Below are 17,195 nucleotides of genomic sequence, written 5' to 3'. Positions count from 1 at the left end.
TATTTAAACGATACAAAAATGCGACTTGTATAGAGATCACATGTGCTCTGTAAAGGTGGATAGTGTTCTATGTGAAAGAGTACTGTCATTGCTCTGTAAAGGTATCTTTCCACATACTTATCACCTGGTTGCTTCCATGCAGCTGCACATTTCTCTGAAGTCCCTATGCATCACAAGGGCGTGCTGTGATACGCGGAGGAAGAAGAAGACGCGAGATGAAATGTTCACCAGAAATTTTATTGAAGTAACACGCAATGAGAGGGGATAAACAGAATGATTGGAAGGATGTGTAGCAAAGTACAGAAAGATTGCCAGTGAACGATCTGAGAGGGCTAGGCAGGCAAGACCAGCGTTGGAGAGAACAACGCTGGATCTGCTGCGTTCTCAAACTGAAATCCTCCAACGCATGGGTGGAGCTTCAGGAAGAGCAGCACAGTAGGCAGAGTGCCACTGCAGCCCTGTATAACCTCCTGCAAGCCCACGTCCCATATCTCCCTCACCCAGACGTGTAAGAAGCGTGGTGGAAGGCTTTCTGCACCCGCCTACTCCTCCACACCCTGCAGAGTTCAAGGAAAAGGCTTGTAATACGCTACAATTGTGCTTAGTAGCCTTTCCCTTCCCCCTCCTTCCAAAGCACAGCAGTCAGGGACACCTTCCTAATTCTCTGCCTTTTTTTTAGTTCCTTTGTAATACAGAATACATCGAAAGGGGGAGGGTGGGTTGCTTACAGGGAAATCCTATAAGGAAAAACTCATGATTTTTAACAGATGCATAATTACTTTTAATGATAATAAATGATTTTAACGATACAGAATTTATTTCCTTCGCCAACCTGTAATGAAAAGGGGGAGGGTGGTTGCTTACACTGAATAAGTCCATCAATGCGAGGGTTCATCAAGGGGTAGCAAACAGTCCACACCGTACCCTGGGCCGTGCTGAAAACTTGTTTTCAAGGCTCTCTGATGCGCAGCGCCTCCAGGTGTGCTCTTCTAATCGCCCTGGTCTCTGGCTGCTCGTACTCAGCGGCCAGGTGATTTGCCTCAGCCTCCCACCCAGCCATAAATGTCTCCCCCTTAGTCTCACAAAGATTGTGGAGCACACAGCAAGCAGCAATAGCAAGCGGGGACATTGGTTTGGCTGAGGTCTGAGCAAGTAAGTAGTGATCGCCAGCGCCTTTAAACGGCCAAATGCCACATTCTACACCATCCGGCACTTGCTCAGCCTGTAGGTTGAAAACTCCTGACGCACTGTCCAGGCTGCCAGTGTATGGCTTCATGAGAGCCATGGCATCAAGGGGTAGGCTGGGTCCCCCAGGATAACTATAGGCATTTGAACATTCCCACCGGTTTTTTCTGGTCTGGGAAGTATTTCCCTCGCTGAGCCGTTTTAAACAGACTAGTGCTCCTGAAGACCGCGAGCGTCATGAACCCTTCCTTGGCATCCCACGTGGATGTGGGTGAAACGTCCCTTGTGGTCCACCAGTGCTTGCAGCACCATTGAAAAGTACCCTTGCGGTTCACGTACTGGGATGCCCTGGTGTTTCTGGGGCCAAGATAGGATATGGGTTCCATCTATGGCCCACCACAGTTCGGAAAACCATTGCCAGCAAAGCCATCCACTATCACTGCACGTTTCCCGAGTCACAACCTTTCGTAGCAGCACTTAACGATTGCTTTGGCTACTTGCATCACTGCAGCCCCCACAGTAGATTTGCCCACTCCAAATTGATTTCCGACTGACCGGTAGCTGTCTGTTTGCAAGCTCCAGAGGGCTATTGCCACTCGCTTCTCACTGTGAGGGCTGCTCTCATGTTTGTATTACGCGTTTCAGCGGGGAAAGCATGTCACAAAGTTCTAAGAAAGTGCTCTTACGCATGCGAAAGTTTCGCAGCCACTGCGATCGTCCACACCGTCAAACAATGCAGTCCCACCAGTCTGTGCTTGTTTCCCGTGCCCAATTCGGCGTTAAGTGGTTAGTAGATGCCCCGTTAATAGCAGTAGCTCCAAAACTGGGGCCAGCGGTTATGGAGATTCTGCCTCCATCTCGTCATCGCTGTCCTCGCCGCTCAGAATAGCTGCCTCCTCCTCTCCTCCTGCCTTTGCAGTTCATGTGTCAGTTAGTCAGCAGAGAGTACGCGAGGTGTTGACAACGGTCAGAATACCGTTTGTGATCTCAGGGTCCATGATTGCTGTGCATGGCGTTTGCTCAATGCACTCCGCGAAAAAGGCGCCAAAGGGTTGTCTGCTGCCTTCACAAAGGAGGGGTGAGGCTGTACCCAGCACCACCCGGGGCAAGTGTTTTCTGCCCCACAGGCACTGTGCTCTCAACCCGGAAGTGGGAACTATGGGATAGCTGAGGAACAGCTACCCACAGTGCACCGATTTAAGGAGCCGTTTAACTCGATATTAATGACGACGTCGTGTGAACGGATACAGCGTTAAATCGGTATATCGGCCATTAAACCGATTTAAAGTCGCAGTGTAGACCTGGCCTGAGTATCACAGATCTAGATCGATGGCTACAGCAATTACCATATATTATGCTTCTCTCCGTCAATTTTCAAGGATATCCAGGGAAGTTCAAAATATTATTACACCTTTTTGACCTGAGTAGCTAGTCAAAGTTCAAGGCCCTGAAGGTGTTCCAGTTGGAAGTAGAAATTGACAATGGAGTCTGGACATTTCTTTGATGCAATGTTATTTATTTCCAAATATGTACGAAGTCCTGTTCTCTGATCACAGGAGGAACCAAAATATGGTATAGCTTCTTTGCTTACAGTCCCAAGCCTCTTTGCCAGCCCCAGCCCTAGAATTCCTTTCCCCAACTTCTTCTAAGGTCATACACCATGATTGTTCAGGTTACTCTCTGCCTACTTCAGTCTATCCTCTCTCTCTTTGACATATTCCCACACCAACCTGGTCAAACAACACACTGTGGAACCCTTTTCCGCATGGTGTTAGTTTCTGGGCAGACTCATGATGCCTTGTTTTAGGTGGATCTCTTTAACTGTCTCTTATAGCTTTCTTAAATGAAAGATGCATTCACACACATCAGTTTAAATGAGGGTCAACCTATTCCATAACATAGTTGAACCAGCTCATAATGATACTATTGAAGATCTTCCCTTTGAGGGGAATGACTGTCTTAGAGCAAAAACTGATTAGGTGTTACACGTAAGGACTCTGGAGCAACATTATTTTCCTTTGGCATTTACATTCATTAGCCCGAGAGGAAACAATCCAGACACCAATTGCAGTCAAGACAGTTTTCTTTGTACTATCAGCCTTAACAAGGGCCACCTGATCTGCCCAGAAAGAGGCAGAGATTTCATAGAAGGATCTTCTTCCATGGTAACCACTGCCATCACAAACCTGCTACCATCCTCAAAGCAGTCAGGTTGATGGTCATTTTGAGAGGTGTCCACCACTCACCTCAGAGTATCCTTATCATTTCCCTGCTCCTTTTAGGGATGATTTAGGTCACCATCTACACTAAAAACGTAAATCAACCTCTGTTAGGTCAACTTACAACCTCTACAGTAATTACTCTGGTGGTTCATGTCCACATTACCCTCCTTCTGTTGGTGGTGTGTGTCCTTACCAGGAGCACTTCCACAAACTTAAGAGGAACTGTGTGGGAGGCTGAGAGCCTGGGCTTTCAGCTCCACAGGCAGCTCCCCACCAGGAGCCATGCTGCCCCTGGGCTCTCAGCTTCCCACCGCAGCTGGGCTCCAAGCTGTGAGCTCTGCGTTCAGAGTCGAGCATTGGTGCAGACACCGGGCTCCTCATGGGGAGCAAGCAGGGAGCACAGCAGCAGGCTGTCTGCCAGCACGGAGGCTGCAGCCCAGCTGGGAGTGGGGAGCCAAGGCAGTAGCTGGACTGGGAGTGGGGAGGCTCTGAGCAGGGTGGGCGCAGCCCAACTGGTAACAGGGAGCCACAGACGCACACAGGCTATAGCTGGGCCCCTCACCCACCCTAGAGACATCTTCCATTGTTCTCTCTAGGTCAGGGGTAGGCAACCTATGGCACGTGTGCCAAAGGCGGCACGCGAGATGATTTTCAGTGGCACTCACACTGCCCAGGTCCTGGCCACTGGTCTGGGGGGCTCTGCATTTTAATTTAATTTTAAATTAAACTTCTTAAACCTTTGAAAAACCTTGTTTGCTTTACATACAACAATAGTTTAGCTATATATTATAGACTTCTAGAAAGAGGCCTTCTAAAACTGTTAAAATGTATTACTGGCATGCGAAACCTTAAATTAGAGTGAATAAATGAAGACTTGGCACACCACTTCTGAAAGGTTGCCGACCCCTGCTCTAGGTTATTATTTTTTTTACCTCTACGCTTACAATATGTTTAAAAAAATTGTGATCTATACCATCTGTTGAAAAACAAATGTATCGAGACTCAACATTTTTTATTTAGCTGGGTTATGTTGTTTTTCCTTGGTTACTTATGCACTACAAGAAATTCTACGTCATGCTACATATGCTACATGCATACTGTCACACAGCATATTTTGCATTTTATATCTGATTTAAAAAATATTTGAAGGTAAAGAAAGATATCCATTTCTCTGGTTTCTTCTAACCCAAAGAGTTTAATAGAAAATCACTAGTCTGCACATTTTTGGGGTTTGCAGATGTTCTCAAAACCTGATGTACCGCAATAAATTATGTATATCTTTTTCTTTTTCCAGCAATATTTAGGAAAAATACTGTGGAGTTATTTCCTAAAGCTGCAGTGTTATAAGTATGACTTTTATGTAACCTACATTCCTGAAGAGAGATATTTTAATAATGAACCTAGATATTTTTTAAAATGCTAGGGACAGTAGAAACATCAACCAACAGCGTCTTTTATTAGCCTGAATGTTGTGCTTTGCTCTATTAGATAAAAATCTGAGACTGCAAGTAAGTTCTTCCCTGGAGAGTACTTGTCTAAGTACTTTAACCTTTGATAAACATCTACATTTTTTTCCTTTCTCAAGAAATTTAATTTTATTATTTTTAGAATAATAATTAAAAGATGAATATGAAATACCTTAACAGAGTAATTCCATATGTAAGATAATTTATTATGTTGGATAATACAGACTGAAGCAATATTTCAGAAAATAATACTGTTAATATAGTATAGTAATACCTTTCCTACAGGGTGCAGCATAAATGTCCAACAAAGAGTTTTATTGTTTTTCACAGGGATTCTACAAACCTCAATCAAATGATCTGAAATTCTGTAAAACACATGCTTGTTCCTTAACTTCAATTTCCTTCAGTAGTTTTATAGATCCCTTAGGCCAGATGGAGCAGAAACAGATGGTGTTCTGGAGAACTTTACAGTGCATGTCTATAATACCACAACAAATTTAACAGTTCTGCAGATACTGAGCTTTTGTTATTAATTTCTATACGAACTGTTCTTGTTGCAGTAAGTTTTATATTTTTAATCTGGTTTACTAATTACAATGGCAAAAATATAAAAGCTCAATCCTCACTTTAAAAATACATAAGCACCCAACAGCGTCATTCAGACAATTATGAAAGGCAAGTAGCATAAGTTTATACAGCACAGTACTTTCCCTGGAGCGTGCCTTGCCTCATAAATTGTTGTGCTGGTGTGAACATATACAAGTCAGGTTTTTAAAAAAGATCTCCTTCTCTTAAATCACATCCATCTTTGTTTGAGGAGAGGGAGACAACTATACCAGCCAACTATATCACAGCAAGATTTTCCCATTCAAACATTTTTTAAGTCAAGCTGTTTTCTTATTTTAGTACTCCTCTAAACAAAACGAAGTATTATTTGCATGAGCTCTACAGAACCTTTCAGTTATAAAACATCTATCTCCTATCACATTTATACTTTACTGAAACGTGAACAACCAATAACTACTTTATCAGAATCATGTATGTTATAGGAAACTTTAAATGTAGAAGTTTATTGCAACAGAACTAGATTAATTACAGAAATATACCACAGATAAGTGACCACAAGATCAGTTATTTTTCCTCAATAGCTATAATATGGAATATAGAAAAACACAAATAACTTTTCACCTGGCAGTACACTGTATTGTAGATTAAAAATACTTTTTCAACTGACACTGTTATAATGTAGTTTTATGACTTTCAGAGTCTGGAAAAGGAAAAAAGTTTGTATAAAATCATCTAGTAAAGGAAAAATCATTCTACAAAATAAATAAAATGCCACAACAACTGTGAAGAGATATGGACTTTACTTTTAGATATTTAAGCAAGCAAGATTTGCTATATGGTTATTAAATTAGAAAATACTATAGTTTTAAAATATAATGCAAGCACTTGTTCCTGTTCCCTTTGTTAACATTACCAGGCTTCTGTATATATTTTATAATACTGGATACAGGTAGAAAGTCAAAAAGAATAGTAAAGTATGCAGGGTACAAATATAACCCAGCAGCTAACCTGAATTATGAACCCTATGTAGAAGGGCTCAAAGGGCTTGCACCAGACTCAAAGGGCTTGTCTACATTACCGGCAGGATCAACAGGCAGCGATTGATTCAGCGGGGGTCAATTTATCACGTCTAGTTTAAACCTAATAATCGACTGCCGATCACTCTCCTGTAGACTCCAGTACTCCACCGGAGCAAGAGGCGCAGGTGGAGTCGATGGGGGAGCGTCAGCTGTTGACTCACTGCAGTGAAGACACTGCAGTGAGTAGATCTAAGTACATTGACTTCAGCTACGTGAAGTTGTGTAACTTAGATCGATTCCCTCCCCCTGACCCTAGTGTAGATCAGGCCAAAGAGAAAAACAGGAGAAATTATTTACTTGTAATTCTGATTATCTGAAGATATCATTCCAACAGAATTTTTACTCTTGAATTTGAGTTCCTCAGTGTAAAGCCATGTCTCTACAGATATGGGAATCAAAATAACTACATTAGTTTTATTCATGCCTTTAGTTATTTCGGTGCAAGTCTGTTTATGGACACTCTTATTTTGGAATAAGAGTGCCATACTTTGATACAACTTAAGTCAGTCAAAATAGATTTATAAAGGAATGTAATAAAAATATTCTTGCAGTAGGCTGTGGTAAGCCTTGTGAACCTTGACCTGGTCTTCTAATTTTAGACCAGGCAGGTCACTGCAATATGGAATTCAATCAGACAGCTATATGGTCGTTTTACTAACAGCACTGTCAAGTGAACTGATGTCAGAAGAAACAAAAAGTTTGGTGGACTTTCTAAGGGCTTTAGTGTGTTCCAAGCAGATCCTTGACTTTTTAACATGAAGTGTATGGAGAAAGTTTTCACTGACATGGGTGTGCAAAGGTGACAAGAATGCTAAAAAGACAGGCTCATTAGAGTGAAAAACAGTCACCATATTGGAGAGGAAACTCTGATGAGTCCACAGCACCACACTATCTTTGTAAAATCTGGATCAATCACTAGAGCTTTAAATTTGCTTGAGAAGTTGCTGCCACCAGGAAAAAAATACTGTGTAAGAAACTTAAGCTTAAAGAAACTGAGTGGTTCAAAAGAAGTTTTCATCATCTTTTCCAGGACCACGTTAATATACCATGATACAGGAAGCTTTTTGATGCAGGTGTTTAAAAGTGCCAAGTGCCAAATTAACCTGATGACCAGGTGATCACTTGTCTACCTTCAACTAGTAGATAATAGGACACAATAGCTACTATATGTACTGGATACAATTAGTCCGTAAGTTAGCACTGAACAGCGTATGAAGGTAGTCAAGCAGTTTTGTGCAGCATAAGGAAGAGAGTCCACTTGGCCCTGACTGCACCAAACCACAAATATTTTCCAATTGGAATTGTAAATTCTTTGGGTGGATGGCTTCCATGATTCCAGGAGGACATGAGTCACTTGCACAGCAACAACAGTCCTACAGATCTCTACCTTGTCAAGAGCTAAGTTGTCAGGGACAGAGTGCCTAGGCTTGGATGCAGCAATGTTTCCTGGTTCTGAGTGATGATCCAAGGCAGACTCTCAGTATCTTATGAAGCCAATCAAAGCTGGGATGTCATGCCTCCAGATGGTAAGAAGTTCATAGGAGATTTTTATGGTGCTCGAAAATATGCCTATTGTGGGATGCAGATAGTGAATGACAGATGCTGGAAGCGGAGACAGGAAAGTTTGGCTAAAAAGGATGTCCAGGGTATTCTGGGGTACAATGAGTGTGAGCTAACATGGAGCTGTGGGTGAGATTGGCTGGGCAGTGAGTTTGGAAGGGAGTGAAGGAGTAGGGAGGCAGTGAGTGGTGGAAATGGGGTAGGAGAATAAGCATGGGGGCAATAAGTGGGAGTAGGAGAAAGGAGGGAATGGTCAACAAGGGAGCTGGGGTGGGGGAAATAAATGGAAATAGCTGATCTGGATAGGGTTAGAGAAGAAGGAGTGTGTGTGTGGATGCTGCCATAAGTAAACAAGCTACTGGAAGCTGCATGAGATGAGCTGAATGTGAGTCTCTGGAAGGAACAAGTCAGAGTTCCATGCAAATGGAGAGGGAGGAGGTTATGTTGCTGGGGGAGGGGCAAGAGAGCAATTGGTAGGTTGGAGCTGCAAGCAGAAGGGAAGGGAAGGGAGGTGCTGGTGGCTCTGCAAGAGATGCAATGACTGAGCGCTCAAGACAGTGTTCTGGGAGGCAGACAACAGCATTGCCTTGAGAAGCTGCTGGTTCAGACAGCTGATAGGGAGGCTGTGGGAAGCCAATTCTCCCAACACTTCCTCATAATAACAGACCTTTTCCTCCTACCTGCATTCCATGCTTGCCTATGCTTTTGTGGTCAGCAAGGTCAAGATGAAAGTTTGGGGGAAGCATGTATACTGTCTAAAATTAAAAAGTTTAAAATTATGAGAGATTACAAGAATTAGGCATTTGAAGAGTCTCTCTCTTTTCTTTTTCCTTTTTTAGGTGGGACAAAGTGAAAATCCCAGGATATGTCTGGTTTCTCTGTAGTGGTGTCAAACAGATCATCTCCCTAATAAATCTAACCACAAGTGACTACAAAAAATGGTGTTTCCTTTCTGATAATTTAGAAAAACACAATGCTATCAGGCAAAATTTCAGGAAAACGATCTGTAAAGCAGACTGTCTAGCGTGGAAGTTCAGTACTTATGGACAACAAACACAGTGAAGCCCATTGAAAGGTTTATTGTTACTGCAGTTAAACATTATACTGTGTAATATAGATCACATTACACAGACTGGAAAGTTACTGTGAGGTTACAGGAAATTTTGAAATGTTTTCCTCATTTTCTCTCATACATTATATGTCCAAGTTTCTTCATTTGAAATCGTAAGGTTTTCTGCTACTTCTATAATCCCTCACGGTAGAAAAGAGATCTTATGATAATTTCCTATGAGCATTTAATATTTCAAGCTCTACCATGTTAGAATCTGTGGCTAAGACTGAGAATGATATAGTTGCTTTACTCACTAGAACAGACTCAAGAGGCGGAAAATGAAATTTAATGTGCTTAATCATAAAGGTTCAAAATCAAATAAAGGGCATAAAGAATACCAAAGATAAAGATGGTGAGGGCTTGAGGTAGGGGGAAGCAAAGCCTTCTACCCACTGGTGTTGGCTACATCTAGCTGTTCCTCCCGTTAACAATTTTACCTATATCAGGGGTTAAATTCCTTCTAAGCTGCATGGCCACGCAGCTGCCTATTAAGCACCGCTCAGGGCTGCGGTGGGGAGAGTTGCCTCTCCCCAAGCACCAAATATGCTGTCTAATAAAGACATCGTAAGGCTTTGTTGGCCAAGACTGTATATTCTCCAATAATGCTGTAAGTCTGTGACCAAAAAGAGGCCTCTAAATTCAATATTCTAAATAACCCAATGCTGATACAAGTTTGCCTGGTTTCTGAGTGACTGATAAGACCTGGTGCTGTGCCTGAATTTCTCTAGCAGTTGAAATTGCAAGTGAGAGTTAACATCAGAGACAGAAGCTGCATTTTCTATCTTTGCTTTCCTTTTCTCTTTCCCCTTTTGTATGTGTTTATTTTATTTTGTCTTCTAGGAAAAGGGATCAGACTTTAACAGCAGCAACAACGTTAGCTCCAGCCCATCTTAACTAACTTCTCTTTCCCCCAAAAAGTATAGTTATTACCACCTAAGAGACTGTTAAACATACCTTTTTTCCCTTCTAAAGACTCTGTCCAGCAGAAGGGAAAAGGACTAAGGGATGTTGTTGAAATGAAAGCCTTACTTAATACTTTAAACATTTCAAAAGCTTTAACTGTTTTTTTCCTCCCCTACCCATCTTTAGTAAAGGGATAAAATATTTTTAATTGTTTGCCATAGCACTAAGGAGGCTGAGGTCTCTGTATATCAAACCCCAAAACTTGTTTAAATTTTTTAAATTTTGGACAGTTTCAGAGTCCTGTTAACACCTTTAACTCTTTGGGTCCACACAGTCCATCTAAATTAATACAACAGTGTCATGACTTTGATCTGCGCCCACATTGTCAGTGGATGGGACTGGCTTTGGCCATAGACAACAAGCTGAGAAATCTGATGAATGACTTCCTAAAATGAAAACTTTACTTACGAGCAGTTCAGGAATCTAGCATTTAGCTGGTTCCAAATTTCCTAAGCTCTTAGAAAAGCAATGTGTGGGCTTAGGAACACTGCAGGTTTTCTAATGTATATATTAACTGATTTTAATAACAAAATAATTACCTTATTAATCCCACTCTAAACAAGCAAAGAAATCATGTTTCATTACGACAAATTAAATTACATAAATGTGGGTTTGTAGGTCATTATTATGAGCCAAAAAGTTTGGAACATTTTTCAGTACAGATAGCACTTCTGTTTTTGGAAATGCTTCATCTGCCTCAGCATTTTGCATCATCCAAAATTTTATCTCAACCTTTCCAGAAAATAAATTTTTTACCCTGGCATAGTGTGACCAGTATCCTGATTTTATAGGGACAGTCTTGATATTGAGGCTTTGTCTTATATAGGCACTTATTACCCCTGTCCCCTATCCCCATTTTTCACACGTGCTATCTGGTCACCCTACCCTGGCATAACACTGGACTTGTGGAATTAGTAGTGGGGATATCCAAAATGCACAGCTGTGTGATAAATTATACTTCCTTGAGCAAAAGTTCATGCTGCTCTTAGCGGTACTAGCCTCTCCAAAGGAGACTGGACACAGAAAAAGCATGTTGCACTCTTTGCAGAGGAGTGAAATGGCCATATACTTTTTGTGCTCCCAGCCTACAATACCCCCTTGAGTTTTTCTGTCAAATATGTGGCATTTAAAGAATACACGATGATGTAATAAGATGGTTTTAATGGCAGTTGTTTAAGATGATCTGCTTCATTATTTGTGAGCAATGGGGCCCTCCCAAGATCATGCTGGTAACATGTTTGTGGGACACCATTCCACTCTCTCTCTATATATATATCACATATAAAAATGTTAAAATAAAGTTATTCAGGTGGCAAAGACTTGGAAATGATTTAAGGTTGTCCATGCAACTTTAATTTGGCCCCCTTGTGTGTAGGCAGCCTTTAATTACATGATTATGCATTACTTTTTCCAGAAGCTCCCTGCCTCATTCAGTGCACAAATTAACATCTTTCAACAGAGTTTTAAATAAATAACTTTAATTTAACATGGTTTTCCTATATTTAGCTTCCTAGTTTCTTTTAAAAAAGGAAAAAGGCAAACCACATTCTATTATGTGTTATTGTAACAACTCCCCAATGTGCAACATCATCATCAAGATTTGAACCCAAAAACCTTCAAGCACTGCAGCACAGCCCTCTACACTACTTTGTCTAAAGAACTAACTAGTAGAAGGGGAAAATTTGAGTATGGTTTGCAGGATTGGACCAATACTAAAAATCTTCAGCATATAATTGGAAGAGGAATACAAAATTCCAGTTAAAAAGTTTTAAAAACAGAGTTCAATAATGCACTCTAAGGAACAAAATAACAGGAGAAAACTAGGGGCATGAACGTCAATGGATTCTGTGATTTAGGGTTTCTGAAATTTTTGGTGAGTTTAATAATTTCTGCAAAATTTAAGATTTCATTAAAAAATATGTTTGGTCTTCTTATGTTGCAAAGAAAGACTTTATATTAACAAATGTTCTTCTGCAGTTATAGCCATATATGAAAAACAGTTCCCATCCAAATAATTCCAGTGCCAGAATTTTTAGTTCAGTAAGTTGCATGAAACTTTCTCAATGAAAATTAAAACTTGCCAAGGTACAGTAAAAGCTGTTTTATCCAGCACTTCACCAACCTAAAATCTCTATAATTCGGCATTTCTGAACTTCATTGAAAGTCCAGTTTTTAGTGTGGTTGGCACAGGACCAGCAGGGGATTGGGACACAGGAGTGGGTGCAGAGCATGAGTTCTGGGAGGGACTTTGGGTGTTGGGTTCTTGGGGCACAGGAGGGGGTGTGGGATCTGGGGGCCGCTCACCTCAGGCGGCTCCCTACAAGCGGCGACCTGTCCCAGCTGCTCTTAGGCAGAGGTGCAGCAGGCAGCTCTGTGTGCTGCCTCCGCTCACAGTAGCCATCCCCACAGCTCTCATTGGCCATGGTTTCCGGCCAATGGGAGCTGCACACCCAGTGCTCGGGACAGGTTGGGGAAGTGTGACGGGCCACCGGGCGCACCTCTGCCTAGGAGCAGCTGGGACAGGTCGCTGCTTGCCACGAGCCGCCTGAGGTGAGTGTCCCGTGGATCTGGCACCCCAATCTCCAATACCCTGCTCCAGGCCCCCACCTACACCCAAATTTCCTCCTAGAGCCTGTGCCCCACATCCCCTTCCATGTCCCAACCCCAGCCCTGCACCCCTCCTGAACCCAAACTCTCTCCCTCTTAGTTAACCGGCATTTTTCAATTACCAGTGCCCCTCATGCCCCCAACATGCTGGATAAAACAGCTTTTACTGTAATATCAATCTTACAACTAGGTTAGGTATTGATCTCCCACTTTGCTGTGTGATGCAGTCATACAGAGAACCCTTTTTTGCTGCCGCTGAACTAATTTTTATAAAAGTGTACAAACCTATGTTCCTTTAACAGGACAATAATAACAGAGCAATTAGACTTAGATAAATCTATAGATATGTGAGAAGCCTGCCCAATACACTATGGCATGTTCAAAAATTCTCTCAAATATTGGGAAAAATTCTCACAATTTTCTCCTGTCCCTGCAGCAAACAGTGCAATCCAATAAAGATCAAACCCTAAGTAAGCATTTCAACCACATTTTATGCAGAGATTTGGAGATTATTTAAAAGACACACATTACCTCCCCGGACATGTCAGGTGCCATAGGAATGACAGGCCACAAGGATGAGTAGACTCCAAAAAACACTACCCAAAGTGCAATGCTTCCCCATATTGCTATGTGGCTAAACTGAAAAACAGAACAATCAAAACATATTTAATATTTATTCAGTCCCTATAATGAGTTCAGTGCTATACAGAACACTCTAAGAAAGATCGTCTTTTTCCTTGGAAATTTACAGTGCAATTCTGACAACTGGGATTTTCAAAAGTGCCCAGCATTGACCCAACTCTGTGCCTGCTAAGCGAATGGTAAAACTACTAGGGTCCCTTTAGTTGGAGCAAGATAATACTTATTTTCAAAAGTAAATTAAAAAAATTCCCATACAGCTTAGTGATAACATCCAACTTGTGCCTTACTGCATAACCATGTGATATTATTTTAATCCTTGTCCTAAATCCCTCCTCTTCATTGCTTTTCATTTGTTTTTGACCCACAATATTTTGTCATTTCAGAGTATATATAAGATCTTTGAGGTATACACTGTATCTTTACTTGATACTATAAAGTGCATAGCGTAATTTGAATGATAATAATAATGTAACAAGGAAATTTAATCCATCACATATTTTTGTAGAGTACTTGAGAGCATAAATAATAAGCATTTTCTTACCAAGGTCCAATATGAAGTCTCTAATCCAGCTTTTAAACACACTGTTATCACCACAAACTATTAAAAAAGGAGAGAAATCTGTTATTTTTCTTTAATAAGTCTGATTGTCCTCAGACTATTAATGGAACACAGGAATTCAAAATAAAAAGGACCCACAAAGGGCTTATGTTTAACATTTAATGGTAATGCACATGAAAAAAATCATGTGCATTATTATACACTTTATGTCCCATTAAATAGCAATCATGCATACAGTATCTTAAAACTTATAAAACATGACTTTCATTCCTTTTTTATGTTATTACTATTTCATTCATTATTTCATGTTTTTTTAATTGTTCTTAAAAACATGAATGAATGAATGAATGAATGAATGAATGATTAAAATTATTCAGGTGTATACTCCCATGCAGCAAGTGGAAGATGAAGAAATGGAACATTTCTACAAAGAGCTGGAGGAGGCAATGCAGAAAAGAGCCATCTACACAATCATACAAGGGGACTTCAAAGCAATAATAAGTGGAAAGGAGTGTGAGAATGAAAAGTACATGGGAAAATTCAGTAAAGATGTAAGAAAGGATCGCGGCGCACATTTGGTTGCATTCGCAGAGGCAAACCAGTACCACATATGAATACGATATTTCAAAAAGAACGTCAGCAGTGGACACGGAAAAGCCCATATGGAGTCACACTGAATCAGATTGATTATGTATTGACAGATACCAGAAGAATCTTCAACGATGTAGTGACAATAGGAGAACGAATCATTTGCACAGGCTCAGACCATCGTATTTTGTGCTCAAAACTATGTGTTGACAATGCCTACGAAGACCGAGTCAAGAGAAGCTAGAAACTAAAGAAAAAATGGCACTTCACTCACTTCCTATGCAAATACCTCTTCATTGAAATGGACCTCGAGTATAAAGTCGACAAGGACATCAGTGAGAACTATGAAGAGTTTATCTTGCAGATAATCTCAGCAGCTAAGAAACCAAAGGCATTGAAAATGCTGGGATGCAAGCAGAGGATCAGCGAGGAAACTGTGAATCAGATGGTGAGGAGGGCACACATGAAATTAGAAGGAAAAATGGGCAAAGAATACAGAACATTGTGCAAAGAAATTCATGTGAAGATCAAAGAAGACAACGAAGACTTCAGAAAGAAGAAATTGAGAAAGGAGGCTGAAAAGAACGAGAGTCTAAAGAGGTAGGAAGAGCTGTTAGGCTGAAACAGGTTATCCCGGCAGCTCTGAAAGATGAAAATGGTGAAAGGACAATGGAAAGGAGCAAGATGAATGAAATATGTACAAAATTCTACAATGATCTCTACTCCTTGCATGTCAATGTCCAGCATACACTGTCAAGACAATAGGCTATAGAAGAAGTTCCTGACATTATGTGGAAGAAATTGAATATGCAGTTCATAACATAAAGAGATGGATGAGCCCAGAGTGGATGATATTTGGCCAGAATACCTCAAAGGATGGGAAAATACTCACTTCAAAGCATTGGCGCAATGGTTCACCATCTACATCAATAGCAAGCATGTTCCGGATGCTTGGAAGAAATAAAAAACAGTACTATTGATGAAGAAAGGTGATCCAGAAGAAGTGAGCAACTACCATCCAATCACACTCCTCTCACAAGCGTATAAGCTCTTCATCCGCGTCATACTCAATTGGATTAAGAAGGATCTTGAAATGTACAAAAGCAGAGAACAAGCTGGTTTCCACTCAGGGTATTCAACAACTGACCACATCCACTCAGTTTGGCACCTGAACAGAGACAACTCATTCGAAGGGGAATGCAGTAGGAGGAAAAATGCAGTGTGGGCAAGTTTCAACAAAATAAAGATGTCTCTGATGGATGATGAATTACTCATGAAGAAAAGGAAGGAACTGTTTAACTCCACTGTTCTGCCAGTAATGATATACAGAGTGGAAATCTGGTTAACAATGAAAACAGAGGAACAAAAATTCACTGTTACCCAGAGAGCGATGGAACGGCGAATGTGTAAGATATCACTCCGTGACCATATACTGAATGAGGAGACCAGAAGGTGTACAGAGGTGACTGATATGGTGCAGGTGATGTACAACGCAAAGCGGTGATGGGTGGGTCATGTAGTCCACAGGCAAGACAACAGGTGGACAACCTGCATCAGTGACTGGATCCCCAGAGACCACAAGTGACCACTGGGCAGACTGAAAATGCACTGGGCTGATCCCTGACAAAACTCTTTGGCCAGAAATGGAAAGAATGTGCTCACAACAAAACAGAATGGTGTGGCGTCAACTTATGTTCATGGAAGGACGGACGAGGACAAGCCGGACAAAGGTGATTTCATGTTTTTGTAATTGGTATAACCAATCTGTTCAATTCAGAATCTTTAATATATGTACTTATAATTTTTAATTTAGATTTCCCTTGTGATCTTTACCCTAAAGAACTTTGAACTCCATTGCACCCAGTAGGCTAATGAGATCCTGTTAACTCTGTTGCTCATTTAGGATCTGATGCAAAGCCCACTGAAGTCAAAGGGAATCTTTTCCATTGACTTCAATGGGCTTTGGAACAGCCCCTCATGTTAATGTTGTGTAGACTTTTTAGCACCACAGAAGTCAAGCTAATTTAAAAATATGTTTAAAAGTTGTGGAGATGGTTTTGTTTTTGCCTGCCTGGATAGGAATATAAGATCCCATTTGAAATTACCACAGATATTGATGTAGCCAGGAAAGTTAGTTTATTAAACAAGTAATAGTAATGATCGCCATCCATTGGAACTGTTGAACTTTATTCTTCTGAGACACTTCTTTAGTTTCAGAAATCCTAGGACTTTTTTGGAATAAAGAAAAGTTCCATGGAAGCTTGGTAAAAGGAATCTATAAACCAAAGGAACAGCTGCTACATGGTACTGTAATCCACTGTAAGTGTGAGTTACAGGACTCCTTCTGTGACCAATTGGCAAAGCATATGAGTCTGTTAGAGGTCCAGCTAGAGAGCCTTCACTCCAGCTATAACAGCTCTTGCTTTTTGCTCTGGAGGCCCCTAGTTCATTTCCCACTGGATTAGCCAACCCAGCATTTGTCACAGTTCCACAACTCCAATAGCAAGAGGATTTTGCTATTTGACCCTGAGAGAAGTTAAAGACTATGATGTTGCATTTGAGGCTTGATTACTTAAGGAGGTGGAAGATAGGCATCTCTTGGGGTATCTAGGTTCTTCTGTTGATGATATTCCGGCTGTCAGACCC

At 41.1% G+C, this 17,195-nt stretch overlaps 1 protein-coding gene across 5 annotated transcripts in view; it reads right to left on the bottom strand.

Annotated features, from left to right (window-relative positions):
* The window catches only part of ATP8A1 (ATPase phospholipid transporting 8A1), a 263,824-nt gene that overhangs the window by 34,584 nt on the left and 212,045 nt on the right, over positions 1-17,195 (bottom strand). For all 5 annotated transcript variants that reach the window (XM_032784994.2, XM_032784992.2, XM_032784991.2 and 2 more), the window contains 2 exons: positions 13,944-14,000; positions 13,292-13,399 (listed from right to left, as the gene is read on the bottom strand). In XM_032784994.2, the coding sequence (XP_032640885.1) occupies positions 13,292-13,399; positions 13,944-14,000 (165 nt within the window). The remainder of the gene's footprint in view (positions 1-13,291; positions 13,400-13,943; positions 14,001-17,195) is intronic.

Source organism: Chelonoidis abingdonii, chromosome 5 (genome assembly GCF_003597395.2).
Source record: "Chelonoidis abingdonii isolate Lonesome George chromosome 5, CheloAbing_2.0, whole genome shotgun sequence".
Taxonomy (NCBI): Eukaryota; Metazoa; Chordata; order Testudines; family Testudinidae; genus Chelonoidis; species Chelonoidis abingdonii.
Note: the sequence above shows the minus strand (reverse complement) of the source record. Positions and strands in the feature narration are given on the sequence as shown.